The sequence below is a fragment of the Eutrigla gurnardus genome, assembly GCF_963514095.1.
Source record: "Eutrigla gurnardus genome assembly, chromosome: 10".
Taxonomy (NCBI): Eukaryota; Metazoa; Chordata; class Actinopteri; order Perciformes; family Triglidae; genus Eutrigla; species Eutrigla gurnardus.
In genome coordinates, this window is record NC_139924.1 from 27,964,318 (window position 1) to 27,982,689 (window position 18,372).

Genomic DNA, 18,372 nt, shown 5'->3' on the forward strand with positions numbered 1-18,372 from the left:
CTGAACTCGTGGTTTGAAACAGTCGTCCACAAACCAGGGGGTGATGTCACCACTTCTTATATACAGTCTACGGTCTCACGGCTTTGTGGACTCCGCTTTCTGAAGACTCGACTTCGGCATTTTGGCCAACTTGGAAGTTTTGCAACCAGTGAAAGGAAGTGACCCTATTTGGACGGTGGAGGAGCGACGGGTGGATCTGACAAGCCAAGCAGCAGAGTGGCACCCTGAGCGGAACCCTTACTGGATCTGGATCCATGTGGATTCTGGTGTGAAGCTGCTAACAAAGTTAGCTTCATAATTCAAGGTCAACTTTACAACTAAGTGTTAAAGTCATCTTAGTAGCTAACTAGCATTAGTAGTGTCCTGTCAATCAGCAGGTAGCCCCTCCCCCTAAATACATTTGCTGGTCCCAAGTACAACTAAAGGTATCGATGGTGGCATTTAAATATTGAACACCTCCTTTAAAGTCGTATTAATGTAGAGAGACAACAAGAGCTTTTCTTTTAGTCATTTATTTTGCTTATTGGTGAATATCAGGTTAACAGGAAGTAGATTGATAGTTCATAGTATTGGTTCCTCTTGGCCATACGTGATGGACCGGTGCCGATGAGTGACGTCATTTTGGCGGGTCAGCGTGAGTTTGAGTTTCTTGGGCATTCGTGCATCCGGTAGGCACACATGTAGAAGATACCTGGAAGACAATTCACAAGATTATAGAAGGAACATCAGAACAATGAGGCACGCCTTCATGTCTTCATTCGTCAACTTTAGGGCGGATACCTGAGAAGAACGTGAGCACCACCGACACCCAGCCCATTATATAGGACCAGGAGAATCGCCAGCTGCCATAGCGTTTGCCGTAGTAGTTCACCGTCACGCCGGTGTAGACGGCCATGGCCAGCAACACAAAGAAGCCTGCACGGCAGATAAAAACCCATTAGGTTTTACTGATTTGACGGGGGCGGGGGTGGGGGTGGTGGAGGAGCTTACAGGAGATGAAGAAGAGGATGCCGGCTGCAAACGTCTTGTCGAACCCGTCGAAGGAGGAGTAGTGGATGAAGGCCATGACGCCGATCACAATGCCGATGAAACAAGCCAGCAAGGAGAGAATCATGAAGGCCCGGGTGGCATCCCAGTACGCTGTGGGTGAAAACCAGTCCGGTAAAATGTGAGAAGTTTGTCTCATTTACTAGTGTTTATGCATTTCACTTTCACAGTCATTCATGATTTTCTTCATCGACAGCTCCAGCTTGCCATCTAGTGTTCAGAAGTGGATTTACACCTGAATTGATGAGTTACACTTAAAAATGACTGGACATTATTTTACCTAAATGTATGTAATAAAAAATTGGTGCAAAAAATAATCTGTGCACTGTCTAACAATATCTTAATACAGCACAAAAAATATTGATTTCTTGAGGACTTTTTAATTACTTCTTTGCACTCAAACGCCCCAACAACCCCCGAAGGGAAGTAACCCCCCCCCCCCCCCCCACCCCAGTGTCGATCAGGGTTAGTGTTCAGTGACTCACTGCTGGAAAACTAATAAATATAAATGAGGATCTGCTGCGACCCCGACAGTGGAAGACATCTTACCGATGCTGTCAGTGTGCGTCATGCATTTCCCGGGAACACAATACCGCCACAGGCCCTGGTGCATGTAATTGCTGGAGTGACGGTACTGCATCCAGTAGTCAGTTGCCGTGGAGACAATGAGGAGTATGTTCCCGACTCCAGCGCAGAACAACCCACCTCCCATGAAGCTGTACATCCTGCCAAAAAAAAAAAAAAAAAAAAAAACTCACTGACACAAGAGGAAACGGAGCCTGGCCAACATCTGGGCCCCGACTGCACCAATTAAAGCTGGCACTTCTGGTTGCAAACACTCGATATGAATAAAATATCTAAATACATTCAGCAACATGTCACACCGTGACACATCTGATTAGGCAATGACAAGAGGAAATGTACATGGAGGACAAGCGGCGCGCTCAGTCGGCCGTTCGTTAACCTGCCAGACTGAGAGCGGGGTCCATCTTTAAAAAAAAAAAAAAAATACAGAAATCTATTTTTAGAAATTCCTAGCGAGACCACAGAGTTTCCAAAAGACACCACACATGTACTGCTGATGGGCATCCAGAAAAGCATCCTTCGTTTCCACAATCCACTCAAAAGGGGATATTTACGTAAAGCAAAGTGAAGTTTATTCATGTTTCAGCAACGAGGCGATTCAAAGCGTTTTATATAAAACGCCAAAAGCCAAAAGTGCAACAGCCATTTAAGAGCCAAGATGAGAGTAAACCGCCAATCCCGAGAATAAAGAAAGGCCTTTTAAAACCATTTTAACATAGAAAATACTGCACAAACACACTAATCCACACATCATGTTTTTCCATATAAATTCCATACCTTTATCTTTCTTCTCTCAGGCAAAAAAGCCAGAGATTCCAATATTTCGGGTTATCAAAGCACAGAGGAGCCGTTATTGCGCGGGGCAGGCAGGAAAAGTTTTGTTTGTGCGTAGGAAACCAAGCGAACAAACGGGCTGATGGAACAATGGAGCATGCTGAGCCACGACCAATCACAGGGGATGAGGTTTGTGTTTTAGAGAATCTGCTGAAAACACAAAACTGTTAAAAGCGCTGCACACATCTCAGCAATACTGATGACACGAGGGCTTTTCATTCAAAATGACACACAGACACACACAGTATGGCCTGCAACAGGCTTACCCACAGCCGTGGCTGGGAAAGTTCATTTAAATAGAGATTATCTTAAATGGTGAAAATGTAAAAACCCACGTTTCAGTTGAGTATTATGTAAAATATCAGGTCATTCCTGCATTTAAATATCTCCTTATGTGCAGATTATTGCATCATTTACATACAAATTTATAATTTAAGGAATATGGTATACATTAGTACAACAGCAGCTCACTACAGTGTTTTGAAACGCATCCCTCATTAGAACAGTAAACTAATTAATGTTGCATTTAGGGTCATCTCTATTTAACTGCAGATGGGAAAACACTACTATCAAACAAAAACCAGTGTAATCATTAAACAGACGGATTCACAGAGTCTCATGCCGTTTGGGGTGAAGAAGCAGCAATACAAACAACGGGATTATTTTTGTTGCAGCATCATGATGAGTTTAAATGACGTTTTCAGCTAACATTAATTAAAACGGATGGGAAAAACTCAGAAATTGTACTTGAACGCCCCTCAATATAATTACTAGATACAAAAACATGTTTTAAACAGTGCAAGATATTAGCTGTTGCTTGTGTAAATCATTTTAATCTGTAATATATGTAGATTAAACGTGATGTGTAGACCAATGCTGTGTATCGGGACTGTTAGCTTGCTAGTTATTAACATTAGCCGACGCCATTTTCTCTCTAGATGCACCGAAAACAAACGCACTTGAACGTGAAATTCTTGTAATCCCGATTTCACAAATTGGAAGTACGATCTTTCACGACGCTGATTAACATCATGAACACGGTTTTAAGTTAATACCAGCTGTACGTACCTGTTCTCCTCCGTTGTAGCTCCGGTCCGCAGTTTGGCTAGCTCCACTAGCCTAGCTCCGTTAGCCTAGCTCCGTTAGCCTAGCTCCATTAGCCTAGCTCCGTTAGCCTAGCCCAGTCGTCCCGCTGCTCTCTTGTTCGGTAAATGCTCCCAGAAATATGTTTGAACACCTGTTCTTGACCCGCTATCTGTCTCCTCCTTCTCCTCCTCCTCCGAATTACACACACAGAAAGCAGCAAAGCAAAAGCGTCTTCTCTAACACAAGCTAACGGCTAACGGTCGCCACTTCCCCAGAGAACCACTCCTCCTTAAATCTGCTTTTGACCAGGTTTGGTTCATGGCGATATCCCGCGACTCGTCGCCATTTACGGGTTTACTCTCAGTGTTTATATATATATATATATATAGAGAGAGAGAGGGAGAGAGAGAGAGGGAGGGATAGAGAGAGAGAAGTGCTGTAGTAAATGATACACATGTTGACCGAAGTTGTTTAAAAATAAATAAATACATTTAAAAAAAACTATATCAACTTTGAGCACGTGACGACCACCTAGCATCAAATGTGTGCGCATGCGCATAGTTGTTCACTCACATTAAATTTCTTTTCATTTAGAAGGGGAAAATAAAATCTCCTCAAAAAAACAATTAATCATTAAATAGCAAAGCAGCAGGAGTTGCACACACACATACAAAGACTTCACTTATTAAAATATGTAATATTATCATTATTATTCATAAATTACTACAGTTATACCTACAGTCATGTCACGTCACCGTGCGTGTCTCCGATCTGGCCACTAGATGGCGCCTTTTATTTAGTCTTGGACGGGTTTGTTTCCAGTGTGCCATAATGGGCTAGAAGAATGTTAATTCACTGTGAGATTCTCACTTAAATTCTAATTATTATTTTTTTTAATTCCCGGCTCAACCAGAAAATCTTCTTATCTCTCCCCAAATCTATTTTCTATTCTCAGTCATCGCCGATGCAGAGTGCTTCATTTAATTATCTCTCCTTTTCATTTGCCACAGCTTTTCAAATTCAATTATATAAAAATATAATCATTTAAATGGATCAAAACATGCTTGTAGGTGGATCCTTGAAGTGATATAGCTCCATAGTTTGTGAACATGTGAAGTGAGACCGCGGCTGCCTGAGTGCATCTGAACCACGGAGACCTTAATCCGTGCGACAGGCCTGAAAGCATCAACTCGTAGAACCCTTCTAAATTGCACGGGATTACCATGATCCTCCTCCCGGCCTGGTGGGACCCAGCGAGGATCCTGCTAGAGGCAGCGGAGTCCAACTCACTTTCCACACCATCCCGCCAAAATACTGTTGTACTTAAAGAGATCTGCACAAAAACAGGAACACACAGAGAGGCTGCAGACACGAAGAAAGGCCTTCTTATAATATCCCATCACGCCATCACATTTCAGGAGTCGCACATCGAGATGAAGGTTACCTCCTTTCCAACGAGCAAGTATTCTCAAATATGCCACCTCGCCACTCTGCAATCTGCAGAAAGGCATGGAATCATTCACAGCGTCTCGTATCCAAAGAGCCGTTTTTACTGAGACGTGAGATAATGAACTCCTCTGAGACGTTCTCTGATCGTCTTCATTCTCCTGTAAGTCATCTGAATTATCCAAAACACACATACATCTAGTTTAATAGCGTGAAGAAAGATACTTATGATCACAAACGTCCTCTCCTTCCATACATCATTCAGTCATATTCTGTTCAACAAGAAGAACATTGTTTTGTAATAAATGTTTTATTGGTCTGTTTAAAAATAATAATTAATCTTCACAGATAAAACACACTGGTGCTCTACGAGGATAACACAGTACAGTCACACGGAAAAGATCAAAACAGTACACACACACACACACACACACACACACACACACACACACACACACACACACACACACACACACACACACACACACACACACACACACACACACACACACACACACACACACACACACACACACACACACAGTTTGTTTTTCATCATGGTTTTATGGTCAGGAGTAAATAGAATATACATTCATTAATCTGCTGTACAATGATGTAATAGTTACATTAAAATACTGTCCTTTCATAGTAATACATCATCTGACCTTTTTTTAAAAAACTGCAAAGATGTCTTTGTACACGGAGAAAAGGTGAAGGAAAAGAAAATCACACAAAGTAAAATAAATGACAGCGAGAAGGCCCGATGGCGACGCCTCCCCCCGTTAGTCTTCGGTTTGTCTTTCAGTCGCCACGGCAACAGATTGACGGTCTGTTAAGATGGGAAAGTGGGTGATGTGGTGTCATGTGATCGGCGTCCGTCTACATGAGGTTCTAGAAACAAACAAAAGGTGGATCAATATACAAATATTTTAGGGATTTCTTTCTTCTGTATTATCTTTTTTTTTAATTATGTTTTTTTCTTAAATTTTGACAAAGATGTGTTCATCGTCCATCGTTGAAAAATAAACTTGTCAATCAGTTATTTATTTTAAACCCAATTGTTTTTATGCAAATTTTCAATTTGAGCTTGAAAGTAAATGCTTTTTATTTATTATTAATATTGGTGGAAAAGCATTAAATCATTCGTAGATTGCAGAACATTTTTTCCCGACATTAGGCCCCGTGGGGAAACTCCAGAGGTACCTGATCCGTCCTCCGGCCGGCGGTGGAGGGTCGTGAAAGGGACCCGAGGCCCGACATCTGGACCGGGGACAGGAAGCCGGTCTGTCCGTACGGGATTACACTCTCATCTGTGGACGACAAAGGAATCAGTGCGACTTACAGCTGCATTTATTTAGGTTAAACCCTAAAGTGGTGGAGCAGACTGGAATAGACCCCCCATGACTAAACACTGCACGGAGCATCACAATAACATGCAGGTTTACTGGGCCAGCTGTCAGCAGACTGTCCTTTTATCATCTTTATCATCACGGAGTCATTTCACTATCCACGATCTCACCCGCAACGGGAACCAAGCGTGGAACCAAGTGTGGAACCAAGCGTGGAACTAAGTGTGGAACCAAGCGTGGACCTAAGTGTGGAACCAAGCGTGGACCTAAGTGTGGAACCAAGCGTGGACCTAAGTGTGGAACCAAGCGTGGAACCAAGTGTGGAACCAAGTGTGGAACCAAGCGTGGAACTAAGCGTGGAACCAAGCGTGGACCTAAGTGTGGAACCAAGCGTGGACCTAAGTGTGGAACCAAGCGTGGAACCAAGTGTGGAACCAAGTGTGGAACCAAGCGTGGAACTAAGCGTGGAACCAAGCGTGGAACCAAGCGTGGAACCAAGCGTGGAACCAAGCGTGGAACTAAGCGTGGAACCAAGCGTGGAACCAAGCGTGGAACCAAGCGTGGAACCAAGCGTGGAACCAAGCGTGGAACCAAGTGTGGAACCAAGCGTGGAACCAAGCGTGGAACCAAGCGTGGAACCAAGCGTGGAACCAAGCGTGGAACTAAGCGTGGAACCAAGCGTGGAACCAAGCGTGGAACCAAGCGTGGAACTAAGCGTGGAACCAAGCGTGGAACCAAGCGTGGAACCAAGTGTGGAACCAAGCGTGGAACTAAGCGTGGAACCAAGCGTGGAACCAAGCGTGGAACCAAGCGTGGAACTAAGCGTGGAACCAAGCGTGGAACCAAGCGTGGAACCAAGCGTGGAACCAAGCGTGGAACTAAGCGTGGAACTAAGCGTGGAACCAAGCGTGGAACCAAGCGTGGAACCAAGCGTGGAACCAAGCGTGGAACTAAGCGTGGAACTAAGCGTGGAACTAAGCGTGGAACCAAGCGTGGAACCAAGCGTGGAACTAAGCGTGGAACTAAGCGTGGAACCAAGCGTGGAACCAAGCGTGGAACTAAGCGTGGAACCAAGCGTGGAACCAAGCGTGGAACTAAGTGTGGAACCAAGCGTGGAACCAAGCGTGGAACCAAGCGTGGAACCAAGCGTGGAACTAAGCGTGGAACCAAGCGTGGAACCAAGTGTGGAACCAAGCGTGGAACCAAGTGTGGAACCAAGTGTGGAACCAAGCTTGGACCTAAGTGTGGAACTAAGTTTGGAACCAAGCATGGACCAAGTGTGGAACCAAGTGTGGAACCAAGCGTGGAACCAAGCGTGGACCTAAGCGTGGAACTAAGCGTGGAACCAAGCGTGGAACCAAGCATGGAACTAAGTGTGGAACCAAGCATGGAACTAAGTGTGGAACCAAGTGTGGAACTAAGCGTGGAACCAAGCATGGACCTTAGTGTGGAACCAAGCGTGGAACCAAGCATGGACCTAAGTGTGGAACCAAGTGTGGAACCAAGCGTGGACCAAGTGTGGAACCAAGCATGGAACCAAGTGTGGAACCAAGCGTGGAACCAAGTGTGGAACCAAGTGTGGAACCAAGTGTGGAACTAAGCGTGGAACCAAGCATGGACCTTAGTGTGGAACCAAGCGTGGAACCAAGCGTGGAACCAAGTGTGGAACCAAGTGTGGAATCAAGCATGGAACCAAGCGTGGAACCAAGTGTGGAATCAAGCATGGAACCAAGCGTGGAACCAAGCATGGAACCAAGCGTGGAACCAAGTGTGGAACCAAGCGTGGAACCAAGCGTGGAATCAAGCGTGGAACCAAGCGTGGAACCAAGCGTGGAACCAAGCGTGGAACCAAGCGTTGGGACGATGTGAGAACTTCATGTTGGGATCTTCCTTCCAAAATAATAATTGCGATTCAAGATATTTTTTATCCTGATATTCATGAAATCTGTTTAAAACGTTTAAAATTGGTATTGAAAACACTGGAATCACATTTTATTAAGAAAATAAATATATATTTAAATAATAATAAATAGGATTTTTAGTGAAAAATAAAATAAAGGATAAATAAATACATTCATTTTTCTACCATTAAAAGTAAAACGACGGGTGCGGAGGAGGTACGAACCCTGTGACGACCACTTGGCCGCTCCTCTCCGTTGGGGAGAGAAATGTTCGGCCTTCCTCTGAGCCGCCGGCGAGTCGCCGCCCTCTCTCCTCTCCGCTCGGCTCAAGACGTCGGCGAGGAGCTGCAGGGCGTCCGAAGGGGGAGGAGCTGGTGGAGGGGGAAGTTCTGCGTGTGATTACAACGGCCATTAATCAGACTGAAACACTTGATCGTCCGTTATCGTCCATAGCAACGCCTGGAACGTGAACAGGAAGTGAGTCGAGTCACACCTGCCGGGCCGTGCAGCTCCCGCCGGTGTTGTCCGTCCTTAGACGGCTTCTTCTTACTCCTGGATCTCTGAGTCGGAGCCGTTTGGCTCGACTCGCCGGCTGCAGACGGAGATTGTCCTGACAAGAGAGAACGAACACACACACACACACACACACACACACACACACACACACACACACACGCACACACACACACACACACACACACAGATGCACGCACACACACAGATGCGCGCGCACACACACACACACACACACACACACACACACACACGCACACACACACACACACAGATGCGCGCGCGCGCACACACACACACACACACACACACACACACACACACACACACACACACACACACACACACACACACACACACACACACACACACACACACACACACACACACACACACACACACACACACACACACACACACACACACACACACACACACACACGATCAGCCTCAGGAAAACCTGGAGCAAAGACGTCTGCAGAGAGCTGCACTTTGAATAAATAAACTCACTTTGTGCAGGGTGACATCATAATGTGAATTATCCATGACACGGTGTGGTGTAGAAATGGTGTATCGTGTTGTATGAGTGTGCTAACCAGCTAGCTCCCGTTCTAGAAGAGCCACGTTTTCTTTTTACACATCTACAAAGACGTATTTTGTGGTCTAAATACTGAAGTGTCAGACTGTGAAGACGAAGATGAAGAAATAGAGCAGCCCTGACATGTTAATCATGTTGAAGGCCTTTTTTTCCCTATTTCTGCTGAAGGTGAAATGCTGCCCCCTATAGGTTGAGCACGGTGCCAAATATTCCACATTGCACCTTTAAACTGAATTATGAACTGACCTTTTCCAAGACTTTCCCCCTTGAAGTCTTCTGCCCATTGGCTGGTGTGGTACGTCCCCCCAGAGACCTGGGTCTTCGGGTTGGTGAACAGGTCTGGGTTAGACTGGGAGACCTGGGACTGATGGCGGGTCAACAGGTCGAAGTGCTGCAGCCGCGGACTGTCGCTGGACTTGGAGTGTGCGTCTCTCTGCGGGGGGGAGGACATCAGTGTGGCAGCGTGGACCGGCTGGTCTGGTCTGGAGGACTGGCTGGGGGACTGACTCAAGGAGACCTCCTCCCTGGAAGAGTCCGTCAGGTAGGTTCTGGCCGGCAGCGGAGGACACCAGTTATCTTCTTCCTCCTCGGAGCTGAAAGGATGGAGAAGAACAGCAGCTTCAGTCTCAAAAACACTCAACCCTAGAAACAGCTCATATTCTGGGCTCCTCCACCTTCTCCAAAGTCACAATCAAGTACTTTTCAAGCATTTCCAGGTGCATTTCCATGCTTTTCCAGCCCCTTCCAGCTGTGGTAAACTCCATCTTTGTATCAATCCAATGGTCAGTATTCAGTCTACTTATTCTGTCACTTGTTCATCACATTAAATGAGATGTTATTGTCCTCTAAACAACCAACATGATGTTTGGAGACAGCTTTTTACAGAAGGACCACAAATGAAAGGAAAACTAATTCCACTAACAGATCCACAGAAATATAATCACCAACTATTTTCATCATCTGTTCATCATCAAAAGTCATTTTTCATAAAGAAATGTCAGGAAATGCTGTTTTCAGTCCCTCAGATATGGAGATCTTCTTTTCTCTGTTCTATCATAGATGTCATCACATACAACACACATTTATAGACCTTTATTCTAAATCCAAGCACTTTTCAAACCTTGAAAACACCACACTAACATTCAAGTGTTTTCAAGGATTTCCAGCACCCGTACTGTATTTGTTAATATGTAATGCTGAATTATTTTCAGGTATTTAGTCATAAATCAAAGCGTTGGACAAACTCAAACTTAGAATGTGGTGACGGAGCAAAATGAAAAGTTGAATTTAAGTCGATGAGCGTTGTGATGTGGGTGGTTTGTGCAAAATGCTTTAATTTATTTTCCCATCAGGCTGTGCTGCAGCAGCTCTTCTCACTCTCTCTTGGAAACACTCTGTTTGACCCCCTGCCCCTCAGCTCCAAAAAGCCCACTCTGCTGTGATTGGTCATCAGCTCCTCTTCCTCTAGTCCAGAGCTGCGTTTCAATAACGGTTTGAGTCGCCCTCGCTCACTTGCCCTAAGCACTTGCCCTCGGGGGAATCCCCGCCGCCATCTTTAGGGCTGTTCCATTTCCCTGAACAGCTGAAGTGAACTCCGTGAGATCGACCCTTGAGGGCTGAGTGATCGAGTGAACAACGATGGCCACTTCAGAGCTGTATATCACCCACAATGCATTGCAGTGGTGCACGAAAAATATGTCCATGCGGTGGCGATAATGAACCTCAAACACCATTGTCTGCTGTCTATTCACCACCAAGGAAGAAGAAGAAAGAAGGAAGAAGAAAATGAATTAAATTTAATTCATTTTCTTAAATTGTGCAGTTAGACTGTCTGTTGCAGAGTTATGGCAGAGCCCACCGTTTACAAGTGTAAGTATATAAGCCGACGTATTGCCATCAAGCGCAGAATACGTCTTCGTCTCAATGAAATGAGTCTCCGCATATTTAGTGTAATTTGGAATAGGCAGTATAGCGCTACTCCAACAACGTGTGGTTGATCCATGATTGTCTGGGCTGTTAGTGAACGAGGGCAGGTGTGTTCCATTTACCCCTTTCACTCTCCCTCCGCCCTCTTTCCCTCCGCCCTCCAAGGGGCCTCCGTGTGACGTCATAGCAAGGGCTGAGGGCAAGTGAGCGAGGGCGACTCAAACCGTTATTGAAACGCAGCTCAGGTCTTACGAGCTCTGTTTGAGGGCGGGACTAACTAGCGGCTGGTATGATATTATGCTATGAGTTACTTGGTGACATCACCTCTTTACTTGAATGGAGGCGTTTGAAGCGGTTCAGGAGCAGAGTTTCTGTGAGGGGGAGTGACTCCCTTTGGACTTTAAAACTCCGGAGACCTTTTACATGAACAGCTATAACGATTCTAAAGGAGAGAGAAGAAGCAGAAAAGGTTCTCTTTCTAGGATCGCCACTTCAATCAGTCTGATGGGGGAGGTGACCAAATTTAATGGCCATTAAATATTTACTGTCTGGAGCGAAGACACAGAGACGCACTGCTGACAATAAAACACATAAAACATAAGTAAAGGAAGAACTGTTGGTGTATTTTAAAGTGCATGTGAAAGAGGGGATTAATAGAGTTGCAGAGAGAACCTCCCTGATCCGTGTTGTCACTCGGCTGCCGTCGGGCCTGACTTAATGACGGACGTGTCATTCACAACGTGGAGCGCTAATCCAGGCTGTCAGACGGCGGCTAATGTCATTTACAAAAGAGCGGCGCTGCAGCCGGAGAGGCGCTGCGATCCCGCCCCGCTACGTCCGCCATCTCATCTGTCAGGAGCGGTTAGCGGAGACACTCCCCTCTGGAAGCCCACAGCTCAATCTACTCGCCGCCCGCAGACACAACTGTTGGCTGATTTGAAAACTCCCCAGACTCCAAACTTCAGAGTTACGGGGGGAAGGTTTGATATCCGTCCGCCTTAACTCTCTCTGTCACGTAGGTGACGCCCCGATGCTATAAATAAAAGTGTTAAAGTGGCAGGCCGTAACATTTCCATCTACGTAATTGTCTTATAAGTTCTATCAAAGAGTGAGTTAAAACAACCGTTCAACTTCCAGCCCCAAGAAAAAGAAACAACAGACAAATGGAAGTGAAGAAGGAAAGTCATCAAGAAGCAAAGTGACGCCAACGAGGGAAAACCACGGAGCTGCTTTCAGTGTGGAGCATTTGAAGGCATCACGCAGATGAGAGACACTGTTGGGTGAGGAGATGAGTCCCAGAGGCTCGCCTGCAGTTCCATCTACGACCAGAGAGGCCGCTAGAAGCAACGCATCTCAAATCTTACAGACTGCCACTTTAAACCCAACAACAAGGGATTATTGATGCATGATGAGGAGGAGATAAACCCCACCTGTGCTGCTCCTCCTTGTCTGACCTCGTGTGACCTTGGTCTTTGTTGGCGGGGAGAGGAAGTGACAGAACGTCCACCCAGGTGAGCGGCGCCGTCCTGCACGACGGCCCGGCGGTCCTCTGCTTCACCGCTTTGTCTATAAAAACACAACAACACAATCGTGTAATCAAAGTGATGCATATGCTCCTTTAAAAACGGGACGTAAAACCTTGTTTTTTCCCTCCTCACTCTGCAGTGTTTCTCTTTTTAATCACCGTTCTTTTTGTATTTCGAGAGCCATCCACGCTTCCCCACAACTTCTGCATGTGAAACATTCCTTCACGTCCTTCATCGCTGATTATGTTCATTCAAATCTCAAGGCAAGTGACAGCACCTTTCTACAAAAGGCAATTCAAAGTGCTTCGGGTAGGATGTAAAAAAGCATGAAGACAAGAAACACAAACAGAAATGTCGGGAACAAAAAATAAAAAAGTTATAAAATCGAAACATCGGCCCTCTTTTGTCTGTATGAAGTCACACTTTGTCATAATGTTCAGCATCAAACAGTTAAAATCACTCAAGTATGCGCAAGTAACCATGGCAACAACAATCAAGCTTCATCCCACATTGTGCTGCAAATATAGAAATATGGATAAACGTGGAATTTAGTCATTACATGAAAATCCCTCACCGGTGCTCTTCTTGCTATACTGGAGTTTGGCGTATTCAGACCCGGACTTCCCGGACTGGATGGTCCACTGGTCCAGGTCCCGCTCCAGACCCGCCAGGCCACTGTTGGACAGCGCCGGGTTGCTGCTGTAGGGGTCGGGACCCTGGTTGTAGGACGCGCTGGAGTAGGTGTCGTAGTAGGCCAGCAGGTCGTCCTCGGCCGCCGTGTTGATGGTGCTGTAGATCGGACTGTCGTTGGACGCCGTGCTGCGTTTCCCCGTCTGGTTCGCGTAGCTCCCGACGCCGACTGCTGAGCAGTGAAGAAGATTCATGTTACTGATGTTTTCATCACTGAAGGTTGATCTTTAAGGCGCAAACGGTTCATGGCTCGAGCTACACTGGTGAATCCCTAGTCCCCCTATGATCCTCAAACCAGGACTCTCCTAGCCGTTCACGAGTCCTGGATCATGACCAGAGATGTCAAAAGTGCAGACGCTCTCTACTCAAGTAGAAGTATAGATACGTGTGTTCAAAAGTACTCATTCATCTTCTTTACACGAGTAAAAGTGAAGGAAAGTACAGGCTTTGAAATGTACTCAAAGTAAAAATTATACCTGTGAAGGTCATTACTACTGGCTGTTTTTTTACAAGGCTAACTGACTGTCGCATTAAATATTAATAAGAAAGAAAAATCCATAAATCCTCTGCATTAAAACTAAAGTAACGAGTCTGTTTTGAAAATGTGAGGAGAAGAAAAGTACCGATATTTGTTTTTAAAATGTAGGGAGTAAAAGTACACATTTATCAGAGAAATAAATACTCAAGTAAAGATACTTCAGGTACAGTAACAAAGTGTTTGTAAGTCAATGCAAAGATGGGGAAGAGAGTCAATCCAGACTCCATTCAGAAAACCAGCGTTTTAACAGTAGTTATCTTGTGGTCTTGCAGACAGAACTAACAAAGCATGACTCAGCACTTTTTACTGATCACTGAGTTATTTCAGCATCCTTTTCATCTGGTTATTGATATTAAATCACAGATAAATACTTTATTCTGGTTCCTCCAGCTGTAGTAAACCAACCGACGTGTATTTTTCTAGTTTGGTGAAATCCACCGAGTACCTCTGGATGATGTCATGAACTCAGACGGTGTTTGGTTTCGTGGTGTATCTCGGACACTTTGGAAGGTTCTCACCGTTATAATATCTGTCGGAGTCCAGTTTCCCAGAGCAGCAGTTGACAGAGTCTTTGCTGGTGTGACTGAGGTTGGGGGTCGGCCACGAGTCGGCCAGCCAGGGGTAGTTACCCATGTTTGAGCCCAACAAGCCGGGTCTGGAAGGAGAGGTGGGATCACATCAACGCTTTTGTACAACAAACACAAACCAATATCATCCCATTCAAAACATAATAATCTATCGGTTTACCCTCCGTTGATGATTCCAGATCCGTCACTGTGAGCGAAGCCGACTGGAAGATGAACAAAACATTTAGTCTTCAGACGCACAAAAACATTCACAGGCAGATAAAGACAAGTCAAACTGAATTATTATGTATAATCTTGGTTTATTTTAAAGTTTATTCAGGAAGGGTTACCTGGATAAACACATTTGCGATACATAAAATATTAAAATGTATCTGCTGTCTGTGGCGTCTGAATGAATACGGCGATAATATATATTCTACAATAAAATCTTCATTAGCAGCGATAATAGTCACTGTGCAACATTTATGGGAAAATCAATTTTTATGTCTTTTGTCCTTAAAGCTTTTGGGCCGTCGATCGAGTATTTATGAACGCGGACAAATCTCTCAAAGTCAGAAAACAACTGATGTGTTTATGTGTTTTGTGTGCCGAAGGGCATGAAAACCTAACAAAGTGCACACAGTGGTGTTTACAATGGCCTCAGTGTGTCTTCAGTGTTTTCCTTTATTCCTGCCCAGCGGGGATAAATACATTTTAATTAACTGAATATGCAGTGCATGTGGGTCCAAACTAAAATTGAAAACATTTATCACTGCTGGAGATCTCCCCCCTCCTCCCCCTCCTCCCCTCTAGCGGTCTATTAAGAACTTGTCACTTAAAATCTGATGTTGTTGTACAACAACGGAGACATTTTTTTCCCTCCGTGGAGATTAACGATGAACCAGGTGTCTGAAAACCACACCGGGTCCCGAGATCAAACCCCCGCTGACCTGCCGGTGTGTAGGCGAAGGATGTGGTGTAGTGTCCCAGCTGCTTCCTCCTGCGGTGCCGACAGTACAGCCAACCGCTGAAGCCCATCAGCACCAGCCAGGCGGCCACGCCCAGCCCCGCGATGAAGGCGGGCTGCCGGACCACGCTCGTGATCTGCTCCGAGATGCTGAGGTTGCCGCCGTTCCTCACAGGCGTCGACGTCTTGGACGGAGGGAGAGCTGAAAGACAGAGTCAGAAAACTTGGTGAGGTGGTTCCTCCCCGGTGTATCTCTGGAATGGAAGGTCGTAGAGGAAACCAGAGACAGGTACACGGATTAGAGCCGCTTCCCTTCGGCCACTACAGCGTTAAGTCATTGACGAAGGATCGGGGTGACCGATCCTCTGAGGTGCTGGAAGATGTTTTCGGGTTTCCGTTGAAAAAAAAAAAAAAAAAGCATGTACTCGAGACAATAAGCCTACATTCCCAAATTAATAAATCAATTCAAAGTACTTTATGTCAGTTTGTGTATTATTTCCATATATTGGTGTCACTCTGCTCTCTCTACTCTCATCATGATGGTACATAGCACTCCATTAGTGACCATCGGGTGTTCACCACTTCTCCAGATGAACTGTGGGATACTGTGAGTCCACTATATGGGCTTTAATAAATCTCACTCAACATTCAGACAGACTCACTACAGAGTGATTCCTGCCGTTTCCAGGCTTCATGCTAAGATAGGCGGCCGCTGGCTTCATATTTACAGCAAAGTGAAAGTGACAAAGTTTCAAACTGTCAAACTGAAGAGGAGAGAACTGAAGTTCCCTGAGCTACAACTTACAAATACAGTTTTCATTAAAAAAAAAACACCTTTCACATGCAGATGTAATTGGTGGTTAAAGTGAAAGCACTGTATTCGTATGACTCACCGAGCAGCAGGCCGACAGCCGGGCTCGGAGCGCCGACGCCCAGACCGGTGACGGCGGCCACCGCCACGGAGTAGCGGACGCCGGGCGACAGGCCCGTCAGCAGGATGGACAGCACGGCTCCGTCCACGGTCCGGTTCATCTGGTCCTCCGGGTCCACGTCGCTGCCGAGACACCAGACCTGATCCACAGCGGGGAGAGTTAGCTGTTAGTTTGGAATCGTGGAAAAAAACCCACACGATTCAAGACAGTCGTTCATCCTGTACACGGGAAAAGACGAGAGCAGTCGTCGTCACAATCTGATAAAAAACCTGCAGCTTGAAGCTCAAACTGGTTTAAAACGACAGATACAGCAGAGATGAAAGGAACATGTAAAAAAGATGCTGACGTTCATCCAAACACAGAAACACAGGCAGATAAAAGAGATTCGGATTTCTTCAGTAAAACATCACGTTAAAATACTCTTTTTCTGATGATTATTTATAAGATGTCAAAAACAGACACATGTTCAGAAGAAGTGTCCATTTGTACGTCAATGACTCGACGTGTTTGTGAGCAGATGATAATACAACGTTTGATTTCAGAAGCATGTGTTTGGGAGCATATACGACCGGATAAATAACTCTGCAGCTGAGTTTTTTATCTTCTAACGTTCGTTGTAAATAAAACTCAGAGGAGTTAAAACACAATATTTGCCTCGCAGCGTCGGTACAACAAATGTTCTCCGTGTGGAAACCTTCTGCCTCTGCTACCAGCAAGTCTTTGTGATGTAAAATAATAACACATTTTCTTTATAGAGCGTTCGCCACTGATGTTCCTGTAACGACGGACGGCCGATTCAGCGTTTCGTGTTCAGCATCTTGTTCACAACATTCAGCAAATGGAGCGATTAAGCGGATTAAGTGTGATCCTCGCCTTTCGGCTGATCATCAGACTGTGGTTTTTATCACCAACTTTCCATCATGTGGACGCAGATGGGACGAATGAATCAGAACAATAGAACGGCGTGTTCCTTGTTCTTCTCAGGAATAGCAGCCTGATGATTAGTAATCAGCGTTGTGCTCACAGACAGATAATCAGAACTGGTGAACAGATGACAGAGACGGTCAACGTCCAATCTGATGACAAAACTGTAGCCACTTTCATGTCCTGGCAGCGCAGGAGAGACATGAGTAATTAGAATTTAAAATCAGCATTTATCAAAATAAGAGTATCCAAACAACAAGTTTGGAAGATGACGAGTGCTGAGTGAGTGGAAATGTCATCGATTAAAAGAAACATTAACATCAGAGAATAAAACAGATGAAGTCGAGGTGACACAAACTAGACCCCAGACCCCCATTTAATAACATCCTGTCCCCATGATAGTTCTGTGTGAAACACATGATCAAAATAGTCTTTATTCCTTACGGACGGAATTAAAGTGAGAGTAAATGATAACCTTTTTTTCTGGGGACCCTTGAAACCTTGAGAACCCTTCGGGGTTCCACTTTGGGAACCACTGAGCTCGACAACAAGTCACTCGTGAGGATATTCACGATTATCCCGATAATAAAAATACACAATTCAACTTATTGTGAGTCAATTTTATCAAGGAAGAATAAAAAACGAAAATTTGAAGCTTCATTCATCACGTTTAAATTCAAAATCAAATCACTTTATTCAAAACTTTTTTTTCCAGGGTGACGAATGTTAAAAAGTGATTAATAATTAATAGAGGCATTAAAAATCTCTACAGGACACAACTGTGGGACTTGCTCACAGCAACAGAGTCACTGAAATTAATTCCGCCTCTTGAACTGATTTCTTAATTGTTTTTGCAGCATGAATGGAAAAGAAAAAACAAACCAACCTTCACCTCAACTTACAGCTGAGATACAGTGAAGCCCAGCACTGTCATACTGTGACAG

At 45.1% G+C, this 18,372-nt stretch overlaps 2 protein-coding genes across 4 annotated transcripts in view; both read right to left on the bottom strand.

The window, feature by feature from the left end:
* Window positions 1-514: 514 nt before the first annotated feature.
* lim2.3 (lens intrinsic membrane protein 2.3) lies at window positions 515-3,731 on the bottom strand. 3 transcript variants are annotated; one of them, XM_084018764.1, is made up of 6 exons: window positions 3,535-3,731; window positions 2,410-2,613; window positions 1,597-1,772; window positions 991-1,140; window positions 781-915; window positions 515-691 (listed from the first exon to the last, which is right to left on the bottom strand). In XM_084018764.1, the coding sequence occupies exons 3-6, from the start codon at window positions 1,769-1,771 to the stop codon at window positions 630-632; spliced, it is 522 nt and encodes a 173-aa protein (XP_083874890.1). In that variant the 5' UTR covers window position 1,772; window positions 2,410-2,613; window positions 3,535-3,731; the 3' UTR covers window positions 515-629. The 3 variants fall into 3 exon arrangements, with proteins under 3 accessions (XP_083874890.1, XP_083874892.1, XP_083874891.1); XM_084018766.1 differs by lacking the exon at window positions 2,410-2,613; XM_084018765.1 differs by lacking the exon at window positions 3,535-3,731 and having other exon boundaries at window positions 2,410-2,906.
* A 1,660-nt stretch (window positions 3,732-5,391) lies between these two features.
* Window positions 5,392-18,372, bottom strand: part of LOC311019383 (roundabout homolog 2) — a 50,781-nt gene continuing 37,800 nt past the window's right edge. The window contains exons 16-26 of the mRNA XM_084018750.1: window positions 16,466-16,643; window positions 15,556-15,774; window positions 14,787-14,829; window positions 14,558-14,694; window positions 13,386-13,673; window positions 12,716-12,851; window positions 9,606-9,952; window positions 8,742-8,858; window positions 8,473-8,637; window positions 6,202-6,308; window positions 5,392-5,889 (exon numbers count right to left, since the gene is read on the bottom strand). Of these exons, the coding sequence (XP_083874876.1) occupies window positions 5,878-5,889; window positions 6,202-6,308; window positions 8,473-8,637; window positions 8,742-8,858; window positions 9,606-9,952; window positions 12,716-12,851; window positions 13,386-13,673; window positions 14,558-14,694; window positions 14,787-14,829; window positions 15,556-15,774; window positions 16,466-16,643 (1,749 nt within the window). The 3' untranslated portion in view covers window positions 5,392-5,877. The remainder of the gene's footprint in view (window positions 5,890-6,201; window positions 6,309-8,472; window positions 8,638-8,741; window positions 8,859-9,605; window positions 9,953-12,715; window positions 12,852-13,385; window positions 13,674-14,557; window positions 14,695-14,786; window positions 14,830-15,555; window positions 15,775-16,465; window positions 16,644-18,372) is intronic.